This window comes from Lobosporangium transversale, assembly GCF_002105155.1.
Source record: "Lobosporangium transversale strain NRRL 3116 chromosome Unknown BCR41scaffold_19, whole genome shotgun sequence".
In the NCBI taxonomy this organism is placed as follows: domain Eukaryota; kingdom Fungi; phylum Mortierellomycota; class Mortierellomycetes; order Mortierellales; family Mortierellaceae; genus Lobosporangium; species Lobosporangium transversale.
In genome coordinates this window covers 410,633-423,451 of record NW_019028997.1, presented here as the reverse complement: position 1 = coordinate 423,451, position 12,819 = coordinate 410,633, and the positions used below count along the sequence as shown (strand labels likewise).

Genomic DNA, 12,819 nt, shown 5'->3' with positions numbered 1-12,819 from the left:
TTTTATTTTTTTTATTTTATTTTTTATATTGGAATAAACCTCTCTAAGCGCAAAAGCGTTTCTATTACAGATAAAACCATGAAGCCCTGTTGCACTCTAATGATACCCTTATTGATAATACTATTAAGAAAAAGGAAAAAAAATAAAAAATAAAAAAATAAAAAAAGATAACACAAAGAAGATCGTTAGAATGATTATTCTTGACATTGAAATTAGAAGGCAACTTTTTTTTAAATAAAAAAAAAATAATATTAATAAATAAGTAAATAAATAAACGAATACTTTACCAAACTAGCCGCAAAGACAATATCACGCTTGATAGCTTGACCAGCCAACTCCATCTTATTGTACAGAGCCGCATCTCCAATCATCCTCGCCGCGTTTCTGACTTCGTTGCATGTCTCATCCAGACGATGGATTGTTCTCACAATAGAACCTAAAAGAATTAATCAGGGTCAATAAACAGATATTATGAATGATATGAATTTGTATATCCTCCCTCCATGAAACTCGAAAACTCTGCAGATTTTTTTTTCTTTTTTTGGTTTTGTTTTGTTTTGTTTTGTTTTGTTTTGTAGTCATGGCAAGTACCTTCTTGAACATCTGTCAGGTCTGTGATCTGCTTGAAGCTCATTCCCCTAGCCCATTCGTACACGACCTCAGTCAAGCCAAAACGTAAAGCGGACGACCCCGGAGCAGTCGCAGACTCCAGTCCATAAGCTTTTTGAACCTCTGCCATCCTTTCTTCAATAGCCAGGATCATCTCCTTGCCTCTTTGCAATTGAGGTGTCAGGTTCGGTTCAGACGCATTCTTCTCTTGGCAGACAAAACAGGAGAGTAATGCTACGATCTCTTCGGGTTCAAACTCGGAGAACATGTTATCAAGGATCAACTCTGTGAGGATTAATTCGTCCGCACTGTTGATCTCACAGGCCACTCGACCCTTGAGTTGTACAGTCGAACTCTCCGGATCCAAATAGTTGAGCTCTTTGAGGATCGCAATGCGTTGATGATAATCTGGGAGGAGCTCCAGATTTTGATCAGAAATCGTGCGCTGCAATTCTTCCAATTTATATTTCAGCTCTCTCTCTTGGTGGATCATGGCATACTATATTACCAGGAAAAAAAAAAAAAAAAAAAAAAAACGTTGGTTTCTTATCCTCATTCCTTCTCTTTTCCTATCCAAGGAAACCCATATACATTAGACTTACATGAGCCTTCAGGTCTGGACATTTATTACATTGGCATTCCAGGACTCTGGAGAATAAAGTCTTCTTTTGAGCGAGATATTCTCGGAACTCAAGATCCTTGATCTTATTCCAATTGTATTCCGTAACAAGCCCTCCTTTTTGTTCTTCAACCTCTTCAGCATACCGGCTCAGGTCCTTGCGGACCTTGGTAACAGCCTGGACATCTTTCCGCATGATAGCGTCGACATCAATCTGGAGACTGGTGTCGGTGATTGTGAAGATGTCATGGAATGGTACAGCCTCAGTAACTAGGCTGATTTCCTGTATATTTGAGGCCCTGAGTTGTGTAACAGGAATCAAAACATCCTGCTCAACCACAGGTTTTTCTAGAATATAAATATAGGAAAGGGAGGTGGGATGTTAGCATGACAACTAAACATCATCAATACGATCCGCACTGTAATATCTCATTTTTCCATATAACTATTATTATACCTTTCTTAGCCTCGGTCATGATACAGCACCAATAAGATTTAGATTGCTTAGCCATCATGTCAGCCTCAGCAACTGTCTTGAGGATGACTGCAAGGGTATTTCTGTGGAACTGAAATAAAGAAATAAATGAATAAATAAAGATGTTGAAGGAGATGTCTGTTGACAAGTGTACTTGTTTGAATTCCATCCTTTTTCACCCTTCCTTCATTGATCTCAAGCCTAGATCTGCGCTCATCTTACACTGCTATTCAAGACAACGATGCGACCAGCGCCAAGGGCCCTGATGCCAAACTTGATAACTCTATCCATCAGGTGGTGGTTGATTGTCACCATTCTGGAAGACATGTCGTAAAATTCCTCGATATCCTTATTACAGATAAAACAATCCAATTTCTTGAGGCTTTCCATTGACTTTGCACTCTATATAAAAATACATATTTTTCAAAAGTGAACGTTAAAAAATAAAATAAAATTGAGTGCCTCAACTTTTAAAAATTTCTTATCTCCCATTTCTTTATATATATATATATATATATATATTACCTCCGCAAACAGCTTTTCCTTTTCTGGCATGGCTTTTTGAGATGTATTCTCAGAGAAACTGCGTTTGATCATCTCTTCGACTCGAAGAGCCTCAACTCGAAGTAAGTTCAGGATCATATTATAGGTCAACCGGAATTGGGATAATAATCTTGTTCCTTTGCCTAATAACATCTCCTGTAGATCTGTTGACTCTGGTGGATCACCATTGCTGGCAATGATGACTAACCCTGTCGAATCTAAACCACGTCTTCCTGCACGGCCTGACATTTGTGTGTATTCACCTTTTTTTCATATTTAAAAAAATAAAAATAAAAATAAAATAAAAAATAAAAAAAGAATGATAAAAGCATTATCTTAAACATGCAATGCAAAGAATTAGAGCTAAATAAAATAAAAACTAAAAGTGTTACTTACCTGGCAAGAGATTGCGGAAGCTACGCCCATCATGCTTACGAATACCTGAGAATACAACTGTGCGGGCAGGCATATTTACGCCCTACAACAGTAGTAGATTGAGAGGGAAAAAAAAGATCATAGTATCATGGACTAAATCTGTTTAAAATATAGAAAACTTGGATTAACAAAAAAAAAAAAAAAAAAAAAAATACCATTGCAAATGTTTCAGTAGCAAAGAGGACTTTAACTAGACCACGGGCAAACATGATTTCAACCATCTACACGCATGCATGAAGAGTAAAATATAAAAGTTATTAGACCATGGCTGATTAAGACTGTCATTCCATCAAATAAAAAAACGATTAACAAACCTCTTTCATAATTGGTAAGAGTCCCGAGTGATGAACTGCAATACCCCTGCCCATCAGATCCCTCATCCTTGTAATTTGCGGCAAGTCCCGATCTATGTCGTGTAATCGTTCGAGCGACTTTTGAAAGAACACATGGACTTGGCTCTTTTCCGAGGAAGTCATCAGATCTGTACTCGACAACCCTGCTGCGTTCTCCTCACACTTCTTCTTTGAAAACGTGAAAACAACAACGGGCAAGAACTGTTTCTTATTGAGGAATCCAACCAAATGTGTGAAGAGATTCTTATCTTGTTTGTCATTCCTCCAACCACCGCCACCACCACCGATAGCGCCACGTCCACCGCCACCACGCCCTGTAGCCCCTCCACGGCCGCCCCGCTGAGCAACTTTTGCATCAGATTCCTTCTTGGATATGGCGTCCACTGCATCTTTGTAACCCTTGTTGAGCCATGTTTGTTTGGCATCCACGATCTTGTAGATTTCTCGATTAGCAAAGAGATAATGCTCTAGTGGAACAGGACGCTTGGGTGTACTGATAACATAAATGTCTTTCTTTTTCGTTCGTCCAACCCAATCGGCGAATTCCTTTGTGTTTGGTACCGTAGCTGATAACAAGATCAACGTGACATGCGCAGGAAGCATAATAATGACCTCTTCCCAGACGACTCCACGCTCCAAGTCATTGACATAATGAACTTCATCAAAGATCACAAATTCGACATCACGGATCAGATCAGCGCCTCGATAAAGCATACTCCTGAGAATCTCGGTTGTCATAATCAAACAGGAAGCCTCGGGGTTGATTTGAACATCTCCTGTTAATATTCCAACTTCTTCAAATGTGTCCTTAAAATCCCTGAACTTTTGATTAGATAGCGCCTTGATGGGTGAGGTGTAAATGGCCTTGGTCATGTGTTTGGAGGCTAAAGCGATTGCATACTCTGCCACCACTGTCTTTCCAGCACTAGTATGGGCCGCCACAAAAACAGATTCGCCCTTCTCCAGATGATAGACTGCCCTCTTCTGGAATGTGTCGAGTTCAAAGGGATACGGATGTGCCATCTCTGGGACTAGAGTGTAGAAATCATCAAAGGGCTCATTTACATCTACCACATGCGCCCATTCACGGCCCTTGGTCTGGGCTGCTTTGATGGGGCGTTTTGTTCCAGCTACTGAAATAACACTGTCCAGAATTGTATCCACTTCATCTGGTGTCTCTTTCTCGGCGGCTACTCCAGTCTTCGTCTCCTCCTTGACTTTTGTCGCTTCTGCGGCCGAATCCGCTGGTTCCTGTGCAGTTGGTTGCGGTACAGGATCCATCAAGGCTTCAAAGTCTGCTTCCTCGTCTATATCCTGTCCCGAGAGGATATCTGTGATATTGAACAAGGCCCCATTCAGCTTATTAGAGTCAGCTGTAGTTGTTCCATCCACCCCATGAGCATGGGCCTCTCCATCTGTATCTTCATCCGAGAAAAGGCCTCTAGTGAAACCAGGAGGCTTTGTCAACCATCCCTCAGACTCTATCGATAAATTCTCAGCAATCGTCTTCGCAATGTCGATATCATCCAAGCCGAGCGCGGCTTTTTCTGCCTCCAGGGGACCAACGCCTTTGATTTCTTCTAGATCGAGTCCACCGGGTGTGAAGGGGAAATAGCCCGCTTTGCCTCTTACGAAATCTGTTCTTTTTCCAGGAGCACGAGCAAAGCTTGTGGAGTTTTTAGCGGTCATGATGGAAGTGCTGGCTATAGCATTGGAACCAACGAGGTGAGTCGAACGCAAGTTTTTCTCATAGTATCCACCCCGGACACCATACACATTATGAGGTTCCAATGCGATAGTGGATTCTGCGGGCGAGGGCTCCATTAAGAGTAAGGTATTGAACTCCTGATCTCTATCGAAAACTTCCTGACATTTGTTGAGCCACTCAGTTGAGAAGGTATTACTGGGTAAAAGGTGCTCTTTTTCAATGTCCCGTCTAATGTCATCATAAGTCAGAGGTCCTGCAATTGAAGTCGGTAACTATGTATGATACATTTTTTTTTTTTTTTTTTTTTTTTTTAAAAAAAAAAAAAAAAAAAGCGAAATATAAATTCATCCCATTTTTGTTATCATGACGATGGTGAATCGATACAGCTGAATATAAAAGAAGTAGACGGTTGTCATACCTGGAATGTTTCTGGTAACTCTTCAAGAGGCACACCTGGAAAGGCTGCGGATTTCAAACGCGCCAGAAGGTCTAAAGTATCTAAAATAATACAATATAAAAAAATAAAATAAAAATTGCCTGGCTGTCAGTAAAAACAAGGAAAAAACGAAAAGAGAATGGAATTCATCCTTTGATTCTTGATGTCTTCATTCCTTTGTTACCTTGGGATGGCATAGTTTTGTATTCGCGCTTTTGGCTATTTAAAGACAAGTTTGGCTGATGCAGCAAAGCAGAACTCCATTAGAGAGACCTTTTCGGAGTGCCCTCCTTTACCTTCATTTTGCAGTCACGGATCGCTTTCATCAGTTTGTCCTCGCGCATCAGTAAGCGCGTATAACTTGTATTCGTATAAGTATTTTAGATTTCTAACATTCTTCTCCCTCTCCATTCACTCATCACTTTTTTTTTTTTTACGCTTAAAGACAGGAAAGCATTGCGGTTTATAAACTTTAAATCATTAATTACTGCACTTGGCACTGTCTCAGCGAGTTCCTATGGTAGTTGTTACTGGACCTTTCATACCGAGTCCCCGTGCCAGTGCGCGGCAGGGCGGGGTCGGAAAGGCCAATTTGTTTTTATAACTTCATTTTCTTTTTTTTTTTTTTTTCTACTTATTTTTACGAGTTTACAACAAATAAAAATGAATTCAAGCATGGATATTCAAGTCTCAAAAGGGACGATAGATTGGTTGAAGGAATATGCTGAAACGTTTAGATACTTCAACAGTCTAGATTAAACCGGCGAAAAATGTATGATTTCAGCTGGCCGAAGCCTAGAAAATTATAAAACTTTGACCCTTTCAACATAAAAGTATCGTCTTACGCGCCCGGGAAAGGCCCGTTTAGATGACATATAATTCCATCCGGAGACACAAAACCCTGGCATTTCAGAATGTGATGCCATTTGTAGCCGCTGTAAAGGCGCTCTTGGTTCCTGTAAGGTCTTCACACAGCGAGATATATATATGGCGTCTATAAATGGCCAGCAATTGGGTATGGCCCCTCCCTTTCCTGGATGCCTTACATAGTTAAAGGTTAGGAGATGTTTCCATTTATAAAAATTATCTCGGAAACATCGCGGAGTAAGTTACTGAGTTGATCTATGCCTACATAAGAAAAAAAAAAAAAAAAAAAAAAAAAAAAAGATCACCGCGTCAGTTAAATATCTTGGAGCAGCCAAACAATAGAAGACACCACAATCCGGGGTTCAAGTATGAAGTATTCACGTAAGAGAAGATGGGTAGCTATTACATTTATCTCATCGCCGGCGAAGCGGTAGTTCTCATAAGGGTTGATACAATCTATTTGCTAACGTACGGCAACTGGTCTAGGAATCAGTCCATGGCAGAATGCTGCTTGTGTCTGCATACTGGTCGTCCTAATTAGAAATAGTAGAAAGAACTGCAACCCATCAAATTACACATTATTATCCAATATCTCTGCTTTGTCTTCTCTTTTGCACAACGGGGAACTAACATCAAGGATTGAGATAAGCTACAATAGCGAATGACCAGATGGAGCGCATTTGTGAGTAGGACACAAATTGCTGCTCTTAGTACCTTAATGTAATCAGAAAGTTCTTCTCGAGACCATGAAAGAATTGAAAATAATGTCTGTAACTGGTCGACTACAGTAACGACAAATATGACATTCATGCGGCAGCAACTAATAGCATTAACTTAAGGCTCAAAGGCTACTTTCAACAATGCAGCAAGAACTCTCAGCTGGAAGATGATAAGAGTGATGGTGGTTCCTCCAAACAGATCAAGCTAGACGAGAGTGGCCTAATGACAGCGATTGCTGCAGCAGAAGGCTGTAATGGACGGCATTCCTTACCTCTCCTCCCTTACGGATAATGAACTGGTTTCAGTACTAAAGAGTGTTGGAAAAAGAGTGGTTATGACCGACAGGTACTTTTCGATATTCGGAACCGCCACTTCCCTCCAAAACACATCTTTCCGGATAAACTAGTGTTACCGAGAACTTTTTTTTTTTTTTCTAGGACCAATCTGTATTAAGACATTGTAAAGAGAGTGGATCAGTGTTACTACATGGCTCCATGAGAGCCAGCCACTGACGAACTCAAAAACCCAACGAGGATATTACAATACTTTACACTGGGCGAGAAATTTGTGTTAAAATGGGCCTCTAATTATATCAAGCAAAAAGGCACAGACATCATGGTGCAAGGAAATTGATCGTTCTCGAAAGTCTTCGAGAAGCACTACCGTTTGTCGAGTGCCACCTCCAACAACATGGCCATGAGCACTCTAGGCTAGGTTTTCTTTAGTTAGTTGTTCGTTTCGTTTAGTTTTGTTTTAGTTTAGTTCCCTTTGGCGATCTCCCTGGAGCCACATACAGACATAGTACCGTAGGGAATGGTTCACTGAATGATCTACGAAGGACAACTATTCACATTGTCATAGGTACCATGAACGTATGTCCCACCCACGCCATCCTTTTGGCTCGAGAAGTAGATGCAGAACAGATTTGCAGGGCAGAGAGATCTTTTATTTAGTTTATTTTCTTTATTTCTTGTTGGATTTTCAATGAAGAAAGGTGACACATCCGTCCATGGTGCCTATGACAATGTGAATAGGTCGTAGACCATTCAGTAGCCCATTGTCCTTGGGCTTTATTGAAGATGGATTGTCTGTGGAAGCTTCAAAGATTGGCCACCTCCTATGACTCTTGGCTGATTTTCTCACTTTCGGCATTATTGTAAAAGGTAGAATCAAGAATGTAAGAGTTAAAAAAAGGTCCATTTTAGTAAGATGCAAATCAGAGTTGATTGTAACAAAAAACAAACTCTGGACAGGCCTCTTCTTTATGCTCGCCGAAATTGATAACAAGGACTCCCGAGGTCATGTAGGATTTATTTAGTATATTTGCCCGCCGAAATTACATCCTATGATTGCAGCAAACTTAGTTTTATTAATTATGAATCTTTTTCTTGCTCCTTTGTGCTCTGTAGGCCTTGACAAAGGCATTGTTGGTTCCAGTCATGGCGATCGCCTCGGAAACTGACGCCAGGGCCCCAGTTTCCTTTTCCTTTAAGCTTATACGTGTTGATTTTGATATCTCTTCCAAAACTGCCTCAATCAGATCCTTCTTCATTAGATAATGCTGCCTCTTCTGCGCATTGAATCCTTTACGCCATTTCACTCTATTTTCAACTTGCTTCTTATTCATGGCCCATATGGAGGGCCGCCCTGCGAGGCCATCACCAACGAACCACTCGTTCCACTGCTGACTAAGAGGTGCTGATTGTGGTAGCATATCGTGTGTTGAAACGGTTGGTTCAATTTGGGGGTAGGACATGGCAATCTGATTCGCTATTTCCTCCAGACCGTCTATAGTTGAATCCTCCTTTTCAGCCTCCGTGTGATTTCCGCCTAATGAGACACCATGTTGAATTCGCCTTCTTTGAGCTGCTTCCTCTTCCTCTCCTTCTCCCCGCTCTACTTCATTGAAGAATGAATCCAGTTCTTGTAAAGATGTAGAGGTACTAACCACGCTCTCTTGCCCATGTCCTTGTTCATAGCTATCTAAGTATCCATCCGTATGCTCTTGCTCTCGGGTAAACGAGCTCGTCCGTCCTGATTCGCGCCTCTGCTACATTTGCTTCCGGTGCTCGAGCACTCGTTCCCGCCCTGCCTGAATTAAATTAAGCTTACGTATGGTTTGACCCAGATCTCTTACTGCATTGTCGAAAGTAGCCTCTAAGCGGGCTAATGCTATTAGTTGCTGCTCTGTAGTCGACCAGTTACGGACAGTATTTTCAATTCTTTCATAACTTTCTGATTGCACTAAGACATTAAGGGCATCAATTTGTGTTCCTATATCGTCAAGTTTCTGTACTATTGCTGGAGTATTGGTTGCAAGGCTATCCGTCAGAGGAGATCTTGTCTCGTCCATTGTCTGACACAGCTTTTTACTGAACGCTCCAAATTCTGGCGAACAAAAGACATTTAACTGAAAAATATGGTGCGCGCCGTATAAACAATTAATGCCGTCGGTAGTTCTCATCAGTACAGCCATGTCCTGGAGAATAATTTTTCTTAAATGAGCAAGAATAATGTTGATGCGTATTTTTGGATAGTCCTCCTTGCGGTAGATCGTTTGTTGTAAAAAGGGGCGACCATAGTCTTCAGGGCGGTCCATCGTGACATTCTCAATCCTCTGCTCCCAGCCTTTGTTCCCTTCATAAAGGTTCTCGATAAAAGGAAAAATCATTCTTTGAAGTTTAGGGTCAGGAATAAGCGTGTTACGAGGGATACAGAAGTCCTCATTAGGCTGTGAGAATCCAGCCATTGCATACGGAGCACTCTTTGCGATTGGATGCATATAATAGATCGCCAAGCGGGTGTGAGGCCAGTTGCCTTGCTCAGATATCTGGCCATGCGTCGATCCTATGAGGGCTGCGTGTTGTGCTCCAGCTTTGCGGTCATACGTAACCTTATCGGTATGATAACCTGCCTTTTCCATAATCCCTTTCATGGATCTACAAAAATAAGAAGCCACGAAGAAAAGCCATTTATTAATATTAATACAACTACCACGCATGGCTCTGATTACTTCGATATGCTGCTTTACTTACTTGTAGAGCGTGGCTGAAGAAATTGCAGTACCATCAGAGGCACCGGAAAGGAGAAAAGTTTCCATCCATTTGTCTTCATGAAAATCAGGATAGTTGTTTCCTCTGCCCTACAATCCAAAAGATGGAGTGCCAAATCGAATGTTGGTATGTCGGTATAACATCATAGTATTAAACAAAAAAAAAAAAAAAAAACATGTCGGAAAGCAGGAACTAACCATCCATAACTCCAATAGATAAAATCCTAAAGCACCTATAGGACAGAGCTCAACGTCTTTGTTGCGAATACAAGACGAATAGACGGCGTGGCCCTGATTTGTATTGCCGTGGACGATCTCAAGAACAAGAACGAAACAAAGCTGACGTCCATTCTCTGCTGTTGCGTGGATATATGGGAACAGACTACTCAATTTCGCATCACGTAAACTTTGTCCACGAATAATTAAAAAGTGATTCAAAGCAAAAGCAACTCGATCGCGAGCCCCAATCAGCTTATGGGTTTTAGCTCCCCCCCATTCTGGAATTTGTACGATCGGGTCCAAGAAAGCTTCATGAACTTCTTGAATTGATCTGTCGAGTATGCATTATCAACCGACATGTGATATTGTTGCCTGGTCTTATTAATTTCATGATATCTGCAGGATGGCTACGATTTTGTAGGGCGTACTTTTTCCTGGAGGCAGAAATGTTAAGTTAAAGTCGCTAAAATAATATAGCAGGCAGGTTTTGACGATGAGTGTATGCCCCATAACCATAAATATGCCAATGTCAGCCTGCTTGATCTCCAATTAGAGTCAGTATCTAGTGAATATTGCTGCTTCTACACTGAGATCACCCCATCAGCTTATTTTTCTTTTGAACCATCTCTGTAGAACCTGATAGTAAATAAAACTATCATTTACCTCATTATCGCAAGCTGGTCATGGGTTCATTTTTGGAGGAAGCTGGTTGCTTGTGGCCATCTTCCTAAATCTCAATTCATCAGCTTTCTATCTCAAGCTGTCAAGTAAAGAGATTATCACTTTTATTAAATTTACTATAAGTTGAACATTTTTAATTTTTATTATTATTATTATTATTATTATTATTATTTTTTTTTTTTTTTTTTTTTTTTTCATCAGACGGAACACAAATGGTTGATGACAAACGCATTCTTTGAAAGGTTGCAGCGATGTAAAAGCGCAATTCCTGGACGAAACACTGGCCTATAGAGATGAATATAGCTTGTATTTCAGGAATTTCCAATGCAAAGGTAAAACATACATAATCTGACTTACATGAGAAACGTGACACCAGCACTTGAACAACAGACGAGCAACTAAACCACGCAGCAGGCACTTCAAAGGAAAGTATCAATCGTCAATCCCATCAGCAAGCCGCTAACTAAAAAACAAGACGTCTGCATCACTGCCCTCATGAAGAGAAAAGACATTCTGCAGGGCTTGTTCCTTGTCTGGCTTTGAGATGGCTTGTAACTCTACACAGAGCCTCGCTGAAGAGACAATGCATTCCACAGCTATTTCCTCAATCTGATGAGAATATTGCAGCCAAGCCTATACTGGATGACTAGATTCAAAGCTTTAATATAAAACGTAATCAATTCGCGCCCATACCGGGACACCATGCTGGTTGATACCTGAATTATACAACATTGATCCAAATCTCTGCACACTTTGGAAGCTGTGCATTCCAAAATCTGATGATAAAGTCTCCATCGAAAAGATCCCTACTAAGACAGAAATGAATCCGCTGGCAGAGCTCGGTGAGATATTCCCCAGTCCTCAGAGGATTTGATACACGTCCTAGTAGATGTCGTAAGACCAGGTAAGCAAAAGGATTCTACGAACCTTTATTTGTGCCAATGAAACGGGGAGAGTGTACATATATATAAATAAAAAAATAAAAATAAAAATAAATAAATAAAAAAAAAAGTGAGAACCGCCAAGTTGTAGCTGGATTTATTGAAATAGAACGGAAGTTATAAAAAAGAAATCGAAAACCTCGTGAATCTTAGAAAAAGCGCGTAGGATGGAGAGAGGATAAAAAAGATATAAGTATGATGGATGGAGAGCTCATGGAGATGAAGCCAAGACGTCGTTCCAACGTCCACCTATGTGCGTGTCTTGGTTGGGTTCTTGACGTCTTGCTCTATTTCTTTTGTTATCTAATCCTCTGTTGATGATTTCATATTTTTTTTCATAAGGTCGATGGTGGTGGCCTAGGATAACAATAGTTAATAAGTTATGAAGAATAAATTAACAAGCGACACGATATACATAGATTCAAGACATGCCCGGAAAATCAAGATCGAGTGTAAGGCGCCAAGTGATTGTCCTAAACCCGCTTATTGGCAACAGCCGCTGCTCGGGCTCCGTATTCAAAATGGTAACACTCTCTCCTTGTGCTCCCCAGCATAAAGTTACTCTATGATTCAATCAAATTGATGGCTAGAGTTATCATATTAACACAATGGGAACGTCAAAAGGAGCAATAGAGCAACTTTACCTCCAAAATGTAGTCCTGAAACTAAAGCATCTCGGAACTTGCTTGGGCCTCCTAGCTCCTTTGACTGGTTAGAAAGGATGTCATGGAGCTGCCTTGGCAGCTTGAATTTAGCTTCTTCGGTGTACTTTTGAGTTGGGCACGGAATGCTCTAGAAAATTGGGCGAAATACTATGTTGTACAAAATTATTATAGTAATTTCGCGTAGTAAATGGCTCAAATACAGTTTCCGATGCTGATGCTGCCTCCACAAGCGATGCCGCTGTAGATTGGTCAAAGGAAATCGTAGATTGTGCCGAAGAGGTCGCTGCGGACTTTGGCGAGAAATTGGAGACATGAGGGATCTATGCATCAACGATAGAATGTCACATATTCTCAGAGAGCCGTTCTCTTCATTTAAAAACAAAACAAGAGTAAACAAAGACAATGCCAACAGACGATACCTCCCCGACTTGGTCTGGTACGATTATACGTCGACAACCTATACCACTGCACCAAACTTTGTAGAGTAACTTGTTCA

At 40.8% G+C, this 12,819-nt stretch overlaps 1 protein-coding gene across 1 annotated transcript; it reads right to left on the bottom strand.

The window, feature by feature from the left end:
• Positions 1–36: 36 nt before the first annotated feature.
• On the bottom strand, positions 37–5,424 carry BCR41DRAFT_353923 (NUC185 domain-domain-containing protein). The gene is made up of 12 exons (XM_022024237.1): positions 5,363–5,424; positions 5,161–5,240; positions 2,996–5,014; positions 2,837–2,902; positions 2,643–2,724; positions 2,229–2,509; positions 1,926–2,105; positions 1,686–1,794; positions 1,212–1,576; positions 592–1,108; positions 288–436; positions 37–120 (listed from the first exon to the last, which is right to left on the bottom strand). The coding sequence occupies exons 1-12, from the start codon at positions 5,373–5,375 to the stop codon at positions 109–111; spliced, it is 3,873 nt and encodes a 1,290-aa protein (XP_021881250.1). The 5' UTR covers positions 5,376–5,424; the 3' UTR covers positions 37–108.
• Positions 5,425–12,819: the final 7,395 nt, after the last annotated feature.

Excerpts from the sequence above, each read along its gene's own strand:
- BCR41DRAFT_353923 (XM_022024237.1), bottom strand. Across the intron at positions 2,903-2,995 it reads TCTTACCAATTATGAAAGAG|ATGGTTGAAATCATGTTTGC; the intron begins GTTTGTTAATCG and ends GCATGCGTGTAG. Across the intron at positions 1,577-1,685 it reads CATGACCGAGGCTAAGAAAG|AAAAACCTGTGGTTGAGCAG; the intron begins GTATAATAATAG and ends TTTATATTCTAG.